The following is an 18,368-nucleotide window of genomic DNA, read 5'->3' on the forward strand; positions in this document are numbered from 1 at the left end:
TGATGGCGTATTGCTGCCCTCGATGTTTGGAGGCGTCCGTGTAGATAACTGCATGATCCCCACCGAGGGTGGTGTTTAGCGCTTGAGGCCGTGCTTTTCCTTGACCCTCGTCATGTGAGGGGTTCATATTTCTAAGCAAAGGAAGCATCTCTAGTTTTAGTTGCCAAGAGTGTGGGAGTACTTCAAGCGGAGTGACATTCTGGGCTGCCAAGCCAATCTGGTGAAGCATGCGGTTACCCACGCAGCTCTGAGTCAGACCTTCTGGTTAGAAAGATGGCCTTCTATCAGCTCTTCCACCGTGTTGTGGAGCCCCGTGCTAAGCAGCCTCTGTGTGGACGCACCCATTAGAAGACCAATGGCTTGCTCGAACGCCTTTCTAATCATTACATAAAGCATCTCTATGTCTTCCTTGTTGAGAAGAAGACAGGGGGTTGACGTAAGTGACTATCCAGAGGACAAAAGCTTCAATTAATCGAAATGTAGCGGATTCCTTTAGGCCTCGCTTCTTCGTGGCAACTCGCCTGATCATGTGTATGATTTGATTAAAGCTGTTTTTGAGACGCTGCAAGGAGACGTCACTCTTGGTGTTAGCCTCGAGATGTAGGCCCAGGATCTTGATGCTGGGACTTTGAGTCATGGCCTGGCCATCAAGGAGTATTTGAATGTATTCCTTGATTTGGCGTGAGGGCGGACGACAAGGAGCTGTGATTTTTTACGTGAACACTGGAGGCCTCAGGCGTTAGCACATTGGCGTACCAGAAGTGAGATGCCATGCATTGGTGTGAGCTTCCTTTAATTTTTGTAACTCTTAGCACGTGAGCAAGGTGCGCACAGGTCCGCTAGACGGGCGTGAGTTGTCGCGTGACGCTTTCACGTGGCATTCAGCGAGAACGCAGGGGGTAAACCCATAGATGTGGTTGGTGAATACACCACCTGTCTTCCTCGTCTTTGCGTGGACTCGTAGCTAAATCGGCAAGACAACGGGCTCTTGCTTTGTTAGTCTATTAGTTCCAGGTTCGATTCCCGGCGGTGCCATTGAATTCTTTTATTTGTTCGCTGGAGTTTTCTGGTGACACCAACGGTCGCGAAAGAACCTTTGGGGGGTAGAGGTAAAAAGCTTTGCTTTAAAAATGAGAAGTTATTTAGGCAAGCGATTGTGAACATTCCCATGACTGATCGCTTTGTTGTCATTTGCTTTGGTTCTACGTCTGCCGACAGCGGGTTTTATTCTGTTTTTGCATATGTGGCTGTTTTGCAGCCATCTTATCTGCCATAACGCTGCGTCAGAATGTGGATTTGGGTGTGAGTTTTGTTTCCATTAAAATTATTTGGAACTCAGTACTTTTTGTAGCCCCTCTTCGTGTTGTACCTAGTCCTTTTTGTCGCTGTAAAGCTCATGGATTACCTACTAGCCGGTATCCTCGCTGTTTTAAATCTCACTCCTGTTTTGCACCATTTTGCTCTCAGTATTTCGTCCTTTGTCATGCACCAACTAGCCAGAAAACAAGTTTATTGTTCCCCCTCCTCATGGTTCTTCAGCTGGCACTTCCCTCTGCAGAGCTTCTTCCCTGATGACAATGGCTATTGATACGTTGGGTCGTGACACCTGATCCTTAAGCGTGCTAGTAGGTATTAGGTTATTAGGCTAATAAATATTCCTCTGCTATTCACTTTTTTCGGACACTGTCTTTTCGTTTCAAGCTCAACCTGGCCCGTTTATTCGTGATCGATGATTCTACACCCACGAACTGCTCCTTGCAAAAATCAGCCCAGATTTGTGGTTTAAAGCACATCAGCGCTGATTTTTGTGGAGCAGCGTAGACGTGGTACAACTCGAAGAACTAATGCAGAACTTGCTGAACTTGAAGAACTTCGTAAAAGAACTGCTCATTCGAAACATTGAACGTGAATATGCGCTCAAACAGATCTAGCCATTCCTCGTCATAAAAGCATTTCACTTCTCAGAGCTGGTGAATGACGTACTCAATGGCGTGGTATTGTCAGAAGATAATGGCGGACTGGTGTCTGTTTGATTCAGTTTAGGTGTTCGATGAAACTGGTCTCAGTACGCAATGTAAGTATAAGTGAGTGGTGGCTTGTCGCTGGTGAACGGGAGTCACTTAAGTGCCTTGACAGCTGTTAAAAGACATTCTTATTCAGATATCATGTATGATTCGCCTGCACCCCTTGTGCCACGGTTAAAAACCGTACCAAAAAATTGTTTACATAAATGGGAGAAACTGCCCCGCCAAGCAAGTTGTCGTCTCTAGATTAGACCAATCTTTGGATGGCGCCGCTTGTTTTGATTCACTCTTGGGTGTGCTGCGCAAATGATTGTTGTTAAAATCTCCTTGTGCGGTAGTTCTCCCCTAATTATGCACGCGCTGTTGTAGTAGAGGGTTCTGGTGCTTGCGTGTTCGTCATTGTAAAAATCAAGTAGGAATGTTTGTTTACTGTTATGACGGTTTTGTTTTCGTTGCACAGGACAGAGTCGTGTCAAACTGTTCCCGCTTTGTGTTGTTACTCGGTGTACGTGCTTCATGAACCACACACATTTTCAACGGAGTGTTGTGTAGTGTACATGTACAAGAAAAATAATGGGCATTTCGTTAGCCCAATTTAGAAAAAAGTACTGATGAAACGAACATTTTAGCAGGGAGGAGGGCTCTGTTAGGGGTATTCTCATAATAGGAAGGTGGTTGTATATCAATATATATGCCGCCTGCAGTTAGAGATTGAGGCAATGGGAAGTGATAGCTATAAACACCTCAAATATTATGGTAATTTTTTTCTCTACCTAATTTATTGCGGGTGTAAGCTCGCTCAGCGAATAGTGGGGCTCGGAAATACGATTTCGCCTGAATCTGAATCTTAAGCCTAAAAAAATAATTGCAATATACATAAGGCGCAGAACGGAACTATCACTGTCTTAGCCGTATTTTGTAAGCGTAGGGTGCCATGCCGAGCGGTAAACAAAACAGTACTTCAACTTATGAGTTTCCCTGCACCAAAACACGCAGATTAATATATGCGCCATGTGTAATATACCATTAGAACTTTGGACTTACAGAGGTCAAGCATAGTTGAAGACAGACAATACGAAAACAGTTTCTGCGCGTTGACGATGTCACTTGTATGTGAAGCACAGAGACCCGCAAGTAGTGCTTTGGAATTTCAAGCCCAAAGATGCCTTGTTGTAATAAACCTCAAGTAGAAAGCAGCAATACCGAATCATACTCTCATTAGGCGATCGATAAAAGCAATAAAGTGCTAGAAGTTGCCAAATTTATTCGTTTTGTCAAATTTTTAGTTTTGACACAAACCACGAGAAAGAACTGAGGCGTTGATTTTATCCAAAGGGGGGACTTGCGGGCGAGGGCTAAAATAGCAGCAGGAGTTATACGCAAGCAGAACCTAAAGGGCCGTACTACTTTTTTCACAACACAAGTCACAAGCACACTGACTTGGCTATTGCTTGATGATGTCACTATTCATACGCATTGAACTGCGGGCACACACGCACCATACGATGCAAGACACCGTGACGTAAGACTAGGGTTAGGCAGCTCCGTCTCTTACATAGGAAAATTCTAACTCTCCCGGGAGTGGTTCAAATTTTTTTCCGTAGGCGGAAACGTCTTTGTAACGGCAAAAGAAATATAATATTTTAACTTAATTTTTGGTGGAGTGCAGAGCTAACATTACACCAAGCACGCCAACCTGTTGTGTTTCAGGCCATAAGTTGTCAAGAGTGATCAAATCGATGAGTACCGCACGCTCCATAAAGACGAGATATTCGTTACGGGAACTTGTGAACGGAACGAGCGTTTTCAGCTACTGCAAAGGAACTGTGTCCCTACCACAATACGAATGCGGTACGAAATGAGGCCTTCGCCTACTGCTTCTAAATCGGCATGCCCTAGTGCAGAGTTGCGCAGCGTTATTGACAGCTGTGTATACTCAAAAGAAAACAACCTGGTGTATGCAGTTCATGCAGAAGTCTGATAGATCAGGGAACCATTTCACGACTTTGCTTGTTGATTGTAAACTTCTTTATTCAGAAATATGAATAACTGAATAACTTCTTTATTATAAGCGTCTGTATAACTTCCTTATTCAGATTGTTAACCGCTTTTTGCTTACAGTAAAGCCCCGTTAAACAGTACATAACGGAGACGTAAAAAAAGTACGTACTATTGGGCCCTACGGTATACTGGAAAGTGAGAAGTGGACAATTACCTGCTCGTAAAATCAAGCATATTTAGCACGAAAACCATGAAAACGTTTTCTTCTCGGGTAATAAGCCGCCTAAAATCTCTCACTCTCATTTGCCCCTTTTCAGACCTCAAAGCGACAAGTGCAGTTTCAAAGCCATCCTAGCGGGAGGCCAATGTGTTCATCATTCCCTTTTTTTTCAGCAAACAGCCGTATCAAGTCCAGTGCTTGCGCTGTTGCTGCAACTGACGGACACCGCACATCATCCAGCTCGGCGTTCTCGTCGTCGTCCTCAGCGTCGCTTGCGCTAGATACCTGGCACTGACAGAGTTTAGAATATAACTGGCAGGCAAATCTTCACGCTATTCGACATCACCAAAGGAAGAAAGCGGCGCTCTGTCGCCGCTCCCCTTTCGCACCATAACTTCTGCGATTAGCTCCTTGCAGTCGCTGTCATCGGTGGTTTCTTCGTTTCCATCACAAGAGGCTGTGTGTGCATCCGCTTCACTTAATCGGATTTGTTGGGTAGGTACAACGAACTGTGCACACGCGAAGCAGTTCTGAACAGTCGCAGCTTTTACTTGTTGCCTAGAATGCGCCAGAACATGGATTGCGGTTAGCATGTTGATGTACGTCTTGCCACTTTCCATGGCAAGAAGCATTCTGAGCAGGAAGTTTTTTCGGTACAGATGCTTCCCACATTGAATAACCTCCTTCTCAATGGGCTGGGGCTGCGCCGTTCTATTTCCTTCCAGGAACTCGAGTTTCAAATTGGAGAGGTTCTCAAGTTCCACGTGAGCCGGTGCGTTATTCAGAACCATCACCCTAAACGACGGTCTAGCAGTCGCACATATTTCTCAAATAGCTTCGAGGTCATCCTTGGAGTTGCTTCGATACAACACGCCTGTGGGAAGTCAACGACCCTTGAAGCATCTAGGCTTCGTGGACTTGCCAATTACAAGGAGGGGCAGTTTTACAGCCTCTGTCATGTTGACCGCAAATGCGACAGATGATATTTTCTTTGCTTGCTTACCTTCCGTGCATGTTTCCCCTTTTTAAAGTCAGTTAGGTTCAGCAACTTTTTAGAAAAAGCACCGATTTGTATATTTTAATACGTCTTCTGAGGCATACTCCCGCAAGATAGGTTGCAGCTTGCGGCGTCTTTGTCTTCCCTTACACCTTCACCCGAAACATGCTTCGTGGTTATATTGTATCGCGTCTTAAATCTAGCGAGACAGCCGCTCCAGCAGGCAAAACAGTCGAGGGCTGTCTGTGTGGCCAAGCACTGGCAAGTTTCTTCCTCTCGCATTTTTCAGTCATCGCACTAACGCCTCCACGATTTCCGGGTAGCTTGAACCACTTACGCGACAACGCTCGAAGTTGTACGGTCCGCCATTTTCCAAATGCCGCAAACTGGTGACAGTGGTAAGCCTCTCTCCCATGCAAACACGGAGTTCTCTCCATTTTGAATGACATTCACGATGGTGAGTTTTTCCTGGATCATTAGCACGCGATGCTTCGCTTGCCTATTCGACATTGTACTATCCTGTCACAATGACACCGCGTCCGGAGATGCGCAATTAATTAAACTGCACACAAAGCTCAGCACCAATTCAACGCGGCCGACGATTATCTTTGATATAGTTTGATGTGGATCTCTCAGTAGCCAGCCCGATATTTTGAGTCGCTATTTTTGAAGAGCGAGTGAGCCATGGCTCAGTAAAAGTGCTCGGCAGTTCTTGTAAAAAGAGGTAGCTCCTTCTCGTCCGCTCCGTGATCGTTGTCGAACCACCCCACGCAGAGCAGTGCCAGTAAGCCCGGTGTCGCCGAGTTAGGAATCAATTTCGTCAGACGAGCAAAAAGTCGCCAACAGTAACCATTTTCAGCTTGCCACACCAGATATTTACAGCAATAAAAAAAATTTCATTGCAGTTTTTATTACCCTATGGAATACACAACCACCCAAAACGACAGCTTTATGGATCGCGTGAATAAAGCACCAGTAGCAGCAGTGTCCGAAAAAAGTTGGGCTTGGGGGGCTCATGTGTTTGGCCGATAATTGGACGTAACAAATACCTCCGATGGCACCGTCCCTTGAACGCCAACACTAAAAGAATTGTCTCTGGTTAGATGTGTTATGTTACCCGTATTTGAATTCACTTTGTGCTCTTATTCTTGCCATTAAAGGCGTAACTCATAGCTGGATTAAGGCCTTATCCGAGCATCGTTAGAATTTCGGCGCCGCGCTATATATGATTTTAGGTTGCCACGAGCCTTTCAAATTCTTTACTTGGGCGAAAAGTAGCCACCAGTGGCCGCCCTTACTGAGCAAACTGAAACGGCGTTTCAACTGGGCCGAAGAGGCGGATCGGTAGCCTGAATAATCGGCGTCTTCGGTTCGAGCTTGGCGCCATCGATTATTGGTGCGAGGAAACTCCACCGCCGGGCCAGGTGCTGTTCATTTTACAAATTCCTCTAGCGCCATCTCTCGCGCCCGTCACGTGAACAGACAGCCCAGTCAGGAGCGAGCGGGAGGTTCTTAGGCGCTCATTTGGAGCGCGGCTCTCAGCTCTCGCAGTTCTTTGAGAAACCACTCCTAGGATGTGCTCCTTTGTGAAGAGCGGCGCCCCCAAAGAACAACGCTCAGCGGGCCCTTGCTCGATGAGAGAACAGCGCTGAACCAGGTGGCTTTAAATGAATTGTGTCGGCACGTTCCGGAGGAGTCAGTAGCGGCGTATCGGCTGACTCAGCCGGGTCTTGTGTGCAAGTGTCGCGTCATCTATTATAGGTGTACAAAATTGCAGCTGTCTCACTTGGGACAAAGTGAGAAGAGTTGTTCATAAACGTAAACCACAATCTACATTTCTTGTAGTAAAGTTACATCCTTGTACCTTGTTTTCAAAAAGATTTTCATATCGCGTACCAGCCCACTAGTAGAAGGCGTGTTTGTGAGCTAATGAAGCTGATAGAAAATTTCCATTTTTTGTTCGTGTTTCGACTAGGAGTGACCGAAAATACTTTAAAGAAATTTAAAAGTTTCGTAATGACAACAAAGGCAATTTTTATGTACAAATGCAGCGAATGCTGTCCCAAAACAAAGGTGTCAATAACAAAGAAAAGTTGCCGTATTTAAATTAGTATAATTTGCAATATGTGTAACATAGGTTGCAGACTTAAATGAGCTGCTGAGGCGTTCAAACGAACCGGTTCACTACAGTAAATGGGCCGTTCTGAGCAGCTCACTGAAGTGAGCCGTTTTCTCCATCTCTAGGTATAGGCCATTGCGAAACTCTGAAAGTCTGGTCGTCCAGCGCGGCATGTCGGAGAGTAAGGCTCCGCCGCCTAGAAGGGCAACGCCAAAGCAAACTGTGTATTTACTTTTGTCTTCTAAAGATGGCGCCACTATACGGTATCACCCAAACCAGTGGCGCAATGTAGTGCGGCTTTTTGACTCCGTGCACAATTGGTTGTCCTTTGGAGCGTGAGCCCTGCAACTGAGTGCTGTGATTGGCAGTAGCGAAGTGAATAGTGCACATTAAACGACATGTACACGATATACCCTGTTCCCGAAGAGGCCTGCGGCAACCCAACGGGAAGTCTTCGCTTATCTGCTTCAGTTCCTCGAGACGACCGGCCTTACGCAGCGGCTGTAGCGCGGAGTGCAGTGATTGACGGATGTGCCCGGACTGACCGCTTTCTAGGACTGACAGCTCTCTTTATACGTTTCTCTCTCTCTCTCTCTCTCTCTCTCTCTCTCTCTCTCTCTCTCTCTCTCTCTCTCTCTCTCTCTTTCTACTTTATCCTACTTTATCCTATTACTCCCCCTCTATTTCCCTTCTCCTGCACTGGGTTGTAAGCAGGTGAACCCTCTGCCGAGCTCAAAATATCCCCATTGAGTTTCCTTTCCTTTTCCAGTCGCAAACCACAACCACCACCACCACACGATATAGCACTACAGCTTTAGTGGGTAATAAATGCATCAAGCTAAGGGAAACGGATTCGGCGATTCGTTTTACTACGTATGAAAATAAACTACGGCTTAGGCGTGTACGGTTCAATGGGCTTTCACTGTTTGTCAAATCACCACAGCTAAGAAACATGGTAATTAAATAAAAAACAGGCTTTCATCTCTTGCCTGCCACCTTTATTGTGAATTTTAAAGGGTTTTTGCCGCCCAGGATTTATTGTTTTCGCAGAAGCAGAGCAAACGCTCCTGAGGCAAGCGATCACAGCTGCATGTGTTTGCTGCAGGTACTGCTGTTTTGCTCCGGTTTTCATTCTACAGAACCGGTGTGTCGCACTTAAAACGTCCACCGGAAGCGATGTCACTGTTTTGCTTCCTGCTCGTACGACAGCTGATGCCACATTCTGCCTCGTGGTAGACCTGCTGTGACGCGAAGAGCGTCACAGTTCTGGAATTCAAGCTTTTAGAGAGCTTTTTTAGTTGACGAGTACGCAATAGAGTACATTGTTACAATTCGATAGCGTTACGTAAACACGTTGGTCAATTTTCCCAAAAATACAGCCAAACGTTCAAAGTCTCTGTGGTAACTTCGTCTCTAAGGGCTCCGGGAGTTTCTTTCTTTTTTGTATTTCTCGTACAGACATGGGCACGTCACCGGCCTTCACCCATTCGTTCATGCATAGGGTGGTGGGGCGGTCTGCCACGTGGCAGAAATCCACACGAAAGCTACGATTACACCATTAGCAATAGAAAATAGCAACGTGTGTCCCCGCTAAGTCACGTCTTTTTAATGCGAATGCGGATGTGTTCTCATTCATAGTAGCAAAACAAGACAAAAGACGCAGGAGGCAAAAAATAGTGATAATATTGAGAGGGCACATGAGTGTTTTGCAAAGTGGCACTCATGCTTTCACTATCCCCGCTTCTTAAGCACCGCGTAGCTACCCTCGTATTTTTTTAAAAGCATCAAAATTTTCATTAGCAAAGGTATACAGAGAGTGCTCGTGACTTCTCCATGATTACGATGTGTAGCGTAATGAGCTGGGCTCTACTCCCCCACATGCAGATAAGCTTCGACTTACATGTACCGCACACGCCACCATATTCAGCAGAAAATCCTAAATTTGCGCATTTTCGGTTCGCCAATGGTTTAAATAAGCCAAAGAAAATATCAGTCTTGTCTTTGAAGCTTTCCTCTGAACACGGGACAGGACCATCATTCAAAGGGCCATCGTTTTCGGAATAGGCGGGAGACCCATTTTCTCGAGATAGTGATGCGTGGTTTCCAATCTTTGGGGCAGAACATTTGTTTTCGCGTAGCGAGCCACCAGCTGACAGATGGGGGTATGTTTGGCGTAAAGGGTGTTATATATGCCTGAGTAATGTTGAGCGTGGCTGGGAAGTTAGTAATGATTGTATTCGTATGAATTGCAACAACAATGCCTCCTGTGATGCGCCTATTGGGTTTGCTGTTTTTTTTTCTAAGGGAAAGGCGCTCCTTGACACGGGCGCTTCTTTCATACGGGAAAGGACGTATGAACCACCGGATCTTCCCAAAAGACGTCTAGATATCCTTCTCCTTTCAAGATCTCTCTCTATATTAATTGCCATTAATAATATTTGGTCGAATAGCATACGGCTTTGCTGCAGCTTTTGCAGCAAATATTGATTTTAAATTGAACTACATTATTTCCATCCTTGTTTTGATTAGTATTGTTACGGAGCAGGATTGCGTTCAGCGCTAAACATACAGTATATTTACGGTAGTTTTACAATATGGGTTGCGGCAGTCTATCCAGAGAGATACCCGGCACGGTGGCTCAGTGGCTAAGGCGTTACTCTGCTGAGCACGAGGTCGGGGGTTCGATTCCCGGCCGCGGCAGCCGCTTTTCTGATGGAGGCGAAAAACAAAAACGCCCGTGTGTATGATATTTCGGTGCAAGATAAACATCTCCAGGTGGTCAAAATTAATCCGGAGCACTCTACTACGGCGCGCCTCATCGCCTGCGTTACGTCGGCGCGTTAAACCCTACAATCAATCAATCATTTTTAGAGAGAGAGAGTGAGAGAGAGAAAGAAAATGTGTGTGTGTGTGTTGTGCGTGCGTGCGCCTGTGTGTGGGTGCGCATGTGTGCGCGTGCGTGTGTGTGCGCGTGCGTCTGTGTGCGTGCATCTGTATGTGTGTGCGTGTGTAGGCGTGCGTGTGTGTGCGCATGTGCGTGCGCGCATGCGTGCGTGCGTGCGTACGTGCGTGCGCGCGTGCATCGCGTTTTTCGGAGGCTGTAGCAGGGGGTTGTCGTCCTCTTCCTGTTTGGCCGGCTGTCATTCCCACATGTTTTACTGGACGCGCTTTCTAACATCTTTTCCAATCCGAAACATCGCAACAACCAAGTTTTCCCAATAGACTATCACTTATGTATCGCTATTTTCCCGAAAAGGGCGGACAGTTGGGCTAATTGGTTTAAATTCGTGATGGCAAGAAACAGCGCTAAGTTAAGAGGGAGGAGCGACGGTATGATGGTGAACTGAGAACTGACAGTTTATTAGAAAGAAACATTTGTGCAAGAACCCATACAATCCCGTGTAGACATGTTGTGGCAAAATTGCAAAGTTACCCGTAGCAACCCAGCAAAAAATAGCAGGGTGCGATGCACTACACCCGACAACTGAGTCCACTTGGTTGGAAGCCGAGAAATTAAGTTCCCTTTCGAGTAGCGACACAGACAGAGCACTTAAGCTGTTACCATCATTTCTCTTAATATAGAACGCATCAATTATCATGCTGACTATTCGTTTTGCTGTCGAAGCAGATACACTGTTAAGGGAAAGAGTATCTGAGAATTACACGTGCCATTCGTGCTTGTCTGCATACCTGGAGGAGAAATTCAGTTATTTGTAGGGAAGGACCCTGTCGGTCTGTGGAATTTTCGAGCAGTTGTAATATCGCAAGGAACGTAATACTGCCACGGTCGAGATGTTACGCGTGGATTTCAAAGACCAGTTCTACGTCATCACGCACCAAAAAATTTCGGCAAATGTCAAGTCTTGCATAAAAAGTAGACAACGCGGAATTAAAGTTCATAAAGATTTGTATAAGTCAGTGAGCAGTTATTGTAAAGCTCTCATTTTATATAAACTCAATCATTGAAACCGCCAAAGTAAATTGCTCAGGCAGAAAATTGGAATATACAGAGTTTCAAATGTAGTAGCCGCCGTGAGTAGAATTTTTTGAGCCAAGGTTGTCGGAAATTGGGAGAGCAGCCCTCGTGGATTGTGTGCTATCGTTAGGGGATAAACATGTTGTTCTCGTCACCAAACATATTATGCAGAGACTTTAGCTTTGTTGGTAACAAGTTGCAAAAAACAGCTACGCATGTTCTGTGGAAGTTTAAACATGTGTCGCAATAGGTGCCCTGTAATGTTGCTGTGGTGTATTTGGTACCATTTTTGTGCGGCAGAACTATATATCGCTCAAACGGGCCGACACCTGAACATACGAAATATGAAAACAAGAGTTCTTTTCAGTAAGAGCAGTATTCGCATATTCCGGAGCATCGTAGATAGTTTGGTTCCTTTTATGTTTGTAGAGACATACCCGCCACGGTGGCTCCATGACAAGGCCCTTGCGGTGCTTGGCCCAAGGACGCGAATTCAATTCCCAGCACCCGCGGACGCGTTTACGAAGGAGGCGAAAAGCGAATAACGTCCGTGGGTTGGAGATTGAAGTTGATGTTTATTGAAGGGTAAACATACAAATAAATGAACAAATAAGCGGAGTACTTGAGGAGGTCCTAGAGTAAACGCTGTAGGGGGGACATCCTAACACTTCGTGGATTAGATGATGCATAATTTGCAGCAGACAATGGGCGTTATTACAAAGCTTTAAATACCATGTGTAGCGTTATCAAAGGGAACAAAAACACTTAAAACAATTTTCGAAAATAACAAAGATAACAAGTAAAGTACTTATAAGAGCCGGACTTAACACCATATATAAAACAACGTTTCCGTTAGCGGTTGTGTATATCCACACTTTTCGCAATAGGAGCAGCGACACTCTTAGTACACACATAACATACAACTCAACAAAACAGTGTGAAACAAGCAGAAAGTAAAAAAATGAACCAATTTCATTTTGTTAATTACGACTATATATAACATGGTCTAGTTCGTTCAGTAATTAGGTATTTTTTGGTTCGTCGGCAATATGAGCCCACGGTAAAAGACTGATTTCAGGAGGAATTGAGTTCCACACGGAGAGACCAGCGAATGTCGCAGTCATTTTCTAGTAGTTTGTGCGAACTTTGGGTAAAAGGAAATTCTCACGCGCAGAGAACCTAGTTCTATTATTATTGGTAACTAGTTTAGGGGTGAAACTTTCGATGCGCACATTATGATGAATCACGCGAAACATGATGACTGTATACTTGCAAGTAAATAATTCAATAAGGGAAGTATGTTTAGGTCAACGTATAGGGGGATAGATCGACAAAGGTAAAGACTGAACGTCATAGACGCACAGCTTGGTTTTGGAGACGTCGTAGATTATCTAGATGTGCGTTGTACGTGTTTCCCTAAGATGATAAGCAATATGAAAGATGCCTGTGAATGTAAGAATAGTATTGGCCGCGAGTTCCACCACTCTAGAGGCCGGCGCTGCGATCATTTTGACGTCACTTGTAGGATCATCGTTCCTACCTTCTGACTTGCAGCGCGTGACACTTCGTTTAGGACACGCGTTCTAAATTATTTTTGGGTTAATTTCGTCGTTTCAAGTTCATTTTTAGCGCGTCAAGCGCAGTGTGCCCTTATGGGGACTTTATAACCGTATTAACTGATGTACATTATCTGGAAACAACTTGAGCGCGGTGGTGTATGACGTATGTGACCGAAGCGTAAGCTACGGCTTGTTTCCCCGATCAACAATGTGTAGTACGAAAATCGCCGAGATAAGTTTGTAGAATTCCCTTGTTTGCAAGAAATGTAAAGCAGGAAATCATGAAGCGTTTACTGCCCGCAGAAACGCTCCGCACACGCACCCGCTGTACCTGCGCGCACGGCCGACGGAGCGGCTCGAACCGACGCAGGTAGCGGCAGCAACAACTTCTCGCCGCTATTTAAAATCACACAAGTTGTTGAAAAGAAGTTCCAGATTGCTGAAAGTCGATATTAGTGTGGTGAAAAATTGTGCTAGGTAGTGTTGTCAGCTGTTGTTTTCAAAGCGATGCTCTAATATCAACCGCGACTTGTCCCAACACCGCCGGCCTGTTCACGCATGGTGTGGAGAGTGGACGAAGGATGGCGAAGACTGCGAGCGAGAAACGCCCGAGGCCGTGGCAAGCATCTTGATCATCGATCGCTGAAACGGCAATAAACGCGGATACAGAGTTTCACATACGAGAAGGGGGGTGGCAGTGCGGTGAAAAGTTGTGTTAGGGACTGTCATTCGCAACTGAAACGATAGCGGTGATGAAATACCTGCCGCGACTCTAAGCCTAAGGTTCCCAACACTCGATTACGTGCATACGAAGCCGGCTGCGAGCTATTGAAGACTCGGTCGTCGCGCGCGCGCGTGTTGCGTTTGGGTTCCCTTAAGTTCTTGGGTTCCCCCAATGCTCAGTTCTCCTATTCCAAAACTCCCCATTACCCCAAACCCTGAACGACGTGTTTCGCCTTTACACAGCCGCGCCTTCGGTGAATTCCCACGCCGATGTCGTAAGAAAAACTAAATATAGCCTTCTCCAAACCCGTTCGAAGGCCTTGAAAACTCACGTTCATACCATTCAAACATTGCGGACAAAAAAAGTTGTCGCGAAATGTAAACAAATCAGCCGTGCAAAGTAGAGGCTACGGCAATGATCTTTAATCAAAGCTGGGCATTGTAGGGTAAATAGGCACTGTTTAGGCCAAACTGCAGATCATAACATAACTTTCAAGCATGTGCGGCGAAGCAATCCGATCACCGTTCTCGCGTAATCATTCATTTACAAGGCAATGCGAGGAGTACGCGCGGTGAGATCACAAGTGAGAGACGCGTTTCCGTCGCTGTTACAAGGTGTTTCCGTGCACACACAGTCTCGTACATGCCCTGTGCGAAGTATTTCATAAAGAATTTACAGCGAATTTTTTTCGGCATCAGTTTCATTGTGCTTGGCGTTAGCTGGCTGAGTACGAGCTGTGGGTCGCGATGGTAGCAACTACCTCAATGCGGCGGTGTCGCCGGAAACAAGTGAGTCGTTGATTGCTTGGCCGGATTTTCCGGGCTGCAGACCACCTTTTTTGGGTAATTTGCATCAAATCCACAAGAAGTCACATAAAAAGAAGAAACACGCGATCGCACACGCACAGAAAATTTGTTGTAGCAGACGACAACACGACCCGGCGTCTTTCAAGTGACGCCATTCGTAGGTGGCGCCACGGTATGTCCTCAAGGCCCATAGTCACAGGTTAACATGTTGTGGAAAGTATGGTCGGGCTTTCAGAATGACATGAATACCGAAAGAAACCTTTTTAAGAAGCGACTGCGCATAGGCATGAAACTTTAAATGTTTATTCAAAATGACGCCAAGAAACCGAGTGCTCTCTGAAGTAGGTATTGTGTGATCGCTTAATACAACCGAAAGAGAGAAGATAACCGTTTTGTGTGGAGAATGAAATGCCCTAAATGTTGTTTATGTAGCATTCGTTTACAGTTGATTATTTACGTACTTCTGGTGAAGGCGGATAATGCCCGTGTTTTGTGCATTTTGAAGTGCGATTGGATTGCTGCTGACGTAAATATAGTGGTATCATCCACATATAACAGACATTTAGAGATTTAAAGCCCACTAGGCAAATCATTATTAAATAACAAGGAAAGTAGCGTACCCAGAATTGAACCCTGAGGAACTCCCCTGGTAACTGTTTTTGAGGAGGGAAGGTGACCATTATTTACACTATTTGACATGGATCGATCAAATAAGAGGGAATGAGTTCAAGAGGAGGGCCAGAAATTCCAAAGGATTCAAGTTTCTGTAGTAGGATTGAGTGGTTTATTATATCAAATGCTTTAGTGAGGTTAATTTTTAAATTTTTATCACCCTTTTGATTTTGCGTCATTTCTATCTCACATTTATGACCGGGTACCCCACCAATCTCCGTTGTTAAGCCTACATTTTATGTTCAATTGAGGCAGCCTTAGCCTTAAGCTCAACAAGGTGCGAAGCAACGTCACCCATTGTTCGCCAAGGTGACGACACTGCATCTTGACTGGAATCAACAGGGCGTAACGTTAGCCCTGCCGTCAGGTCGGCGCACAGGGCCTCCCCGCTTCTCCTCCGATGACATCAGTTGGGATTGCTACATCAACACGCATCCCACGAAAAATTGTTCCTATTTAATCTCGCGATTTGGCAGCCTGTTGACTTCGTAAATTATGAAAGGGTAGCGTTCCCGAGGCCTGCTGGGCTGCCAGACGTTCGGCTGGCTTATGAAAACGATAATCATGTCACTAAGTGCCCAGAATTTCTAGCACCATTTCGCTGCTACCGACGGTACCGTCCAACATTTCCGCTGAGCATACAATAAATTTCTCTAGCAATTAGAACACATTTCTGTTATCACGTTTTCTTGTTCAGGGTGTGTCGTACTCATACACGCACCTTTCCGGTGCAAGTAGCACCCGCTTAACGCAAAATAAAATTCTTTAGCAGTTTCGAGCTCCAGGTGGCCACGACATTCCGGACTAGGGAAGCCACCCACCATGGATGACCGACCACCATCCCGCGCTCCTTTTTTCCCGTTAAATGGGAGCAATAAACGTTTTTTTCCTCCTTTACCAATTAAAAAAACTACTGTTATCACGTTTGATTAGTCAAGGTTTGTTGTTGTCATACACCCGGACTCTAACTAGGAGCAGATACATTTGTCTTCATTTGTGCGGTTTTTCATAGCCCGTTCTGGTATAACAGGCTCTTTATCTTCCATTCGAAGCTAGAGAAATGCGTTGTTTCATCCAGGCAAGGCAAAAGGTAGCAATGGATGACACGCAGAAATTTTTCATGAGTGTTCCTCTCCCGCTCAGATATAAAGAGGGAATCTCGCTCGCACGTGTCCATGCAATTACGTCCATAAGTAGAGTTTTTTTTCTGATGTACAACAAAAATTGGTTTAGTGGAAACTTCAGAAGACAACGTTTTACCACAAGTATAATGATGCTTCAAAAATAAATGATTCCTTGTGGGGTAGCTGATAGTCAGCCAAAATAGACAAAACAACGTAGAAAATGTACGTCCACCAGCAGCCCTTTTCTTGACTGTCTCATCTGTCAGTTTACTTTTCGAACGTTCTCACTTGGTTAGCTATCAAGCGTGTGCATGAGTGGTTGTTTTTTACCCGTACTACCACGTCCTGTACGAGTTTGTGTTTTAGATCATGGGCGAGACTTCAACAGCAGAAACGTCATTTGAAATTAACCTAAACGCAATTTCTCAAGCTTAACCACCTACCTGTCGTGTGCTGTATGCGGAAAAATAGAGCAAAAGCGGGAAAACATTGACACGGAAGGGTGTGCCATGCTAGTTCGTGAAATCCTGTACAGCTCGAATGGTGCGCATGGTGCACACCGGATGGGGCGGATATCGTCCAATGGATACGGCATTCCGACAGATAAGAAATAACATCACCTAGGACGGCGCACGTGCCCCTCGTTCTGTTCGTTCGAAAATACGGGCGAGAACGTGGTAAAAGCAATAAACAAGTGGCAGGATGCCTCGTGCGAATATATAAACCCATCTGGCTACAGCGGAGCGCTGCGTAGAGCTCGGAACATTTGTCGGGATAAATCTGTGCCGCACCTACGTAGTCTGCCCTATATGAAGGGCTGTTAGTGGAATCAGCCGTCATTTCTCACAGAAATATTTCTCGCGAAAACAAGTTTTTGCTAAGTTTCTGCTAAAAGAGAATCGTATTTTCTATTACGAGAGACAATTTTTAAATCCACCTTGAACAAGCTGAAATTTACAGAAAGGCAGCCTATGGGTCCTGTATTCATCGCAGTCGGAGTGGTACTTGCCACATTTTTGTTCTGGTGAGTTTTGAACGCTTTGCTGCGCAATACTATATTTTGCAAAATACACTGGGTGCTGCAAAGTCATGTACATTGCAGACTACCAGACCTTGGTTAGCAATTGAGAACGATTCTTTGTATGTTTTCTTTCCAAGCACCTTCAACCAATTCACCGAAGTAGTAAAGGAAAGTTACAGTTTGCATATTGTCTTTTTTATGATGACGCAGTGAAGGTGATTTACAAAATGTCACCCTTCGATGAGAGCCCAAGAGAGTAAAGTAGAACAGGAGACCTGGTGTCTAACGCCAGTAGAGGTATACATCGTTTCACAGCATCTATATTTGGCACTCAACACGGTTAACAATTTTTTGTCTTTTTCACGAAGAAACATATTTCAGAAGACATTATTTCCCTAAGCGTTCTTCGTCATAAATGTCTGGTAGGCGTCATTGCTTCTGGGTGGTAAATATTAACTCTTTACCTATACTTTCGCTTCAGTTAAGGAACCATTCTTCTTCACTGCTACTTTGAAATTTCCAGCTTACACATTTAGACGGAGTATTCTTCACGACAGCCCAAAATGTTATTGACATCAACATAGCTATCAATGGGTAGTCTGAAAATGCGTTAGTTTTAGGTTCATGCATGAGTCTATGCAACGAGGTTCACCTTCTTAAGTTGTTCACTCTAAGCGACTATTCACAATGTGCTGATTTGATTGATATTCAGTTTTGCTGTGATTTTCTATCGGAAAATGTGATTTTCTATCAAAACATTCTCGACGCTGCAATGTGAGCCTGTCTGAAAATTTGTTGGTGCGGAGCAACATTTTACGATTCCTTAACTGATTGTTACTTTGTTAGTTCCCGTTTACATCTACTTTCAAAACGCACCGCAATCGTCCCTACCTTTCTCAATAACCCACAGTTTAGCGAGGTACGGGAACAATATATGGAGGAGTCTATTGACGTGGTTCAACGCGTGAATGCAAGTGGTTCCTTGATAGAACAACTTTGTACAAACACATATAAATGCGAATAAATCTGAGTGAAGATTAAGTGCGAACACTCGTGAGTACAGATTGAGTATGAATACCAATAAGTACAGAATTGGTGAGTCCAATTTAGTACAGATTGAGTACG

General features: G+C 45.0%; 1 protein-coding gene across 1 annotated transcript in view; it reads left to right on the forward strand.

Moving 5' to 3' along the window:
- The first annotated feature begins 16,946 nt into the window (after positions 1-16,946).
- The window catches only part of LOC144147188 (cytochrome P450 3A31-like), an 89,025-nt gene continuing 87,603 nt past the window's right edge, over positions 16,947-18,368 (forward strand). Inside the window, exon 1 of the mRNA XM_077679259.1 lies at positions 16,947-17,246. Within this exon, the coding sequence (XP_077535385.1) occupies positions 17,194-17,246 (53 nt within the window). The 5' untranslated portion in view covers positions 16,947-17,193. The remainder of the gene's footprint in view (positions 17,247-18,368) is intronic.

This window comes from Haemaphysalis longicornis, unplaced genomic scaffold (genome assembly GCF_048455015.1).
Source record: "Haemaphysalis longicornis isolate Haplotype H1 unplaced genomic scaffold, Haemaphysalis longicornis Haplotype H1 scaffold_7, whole genome shotgun sequence".
Taxonomy (NCBI): Eukaryota; Metazoa; Arthropoda; class Arachnida; order Ixodida; family Ixodidae; genus Haemaphysalis; species Haemaphysalis longicornis.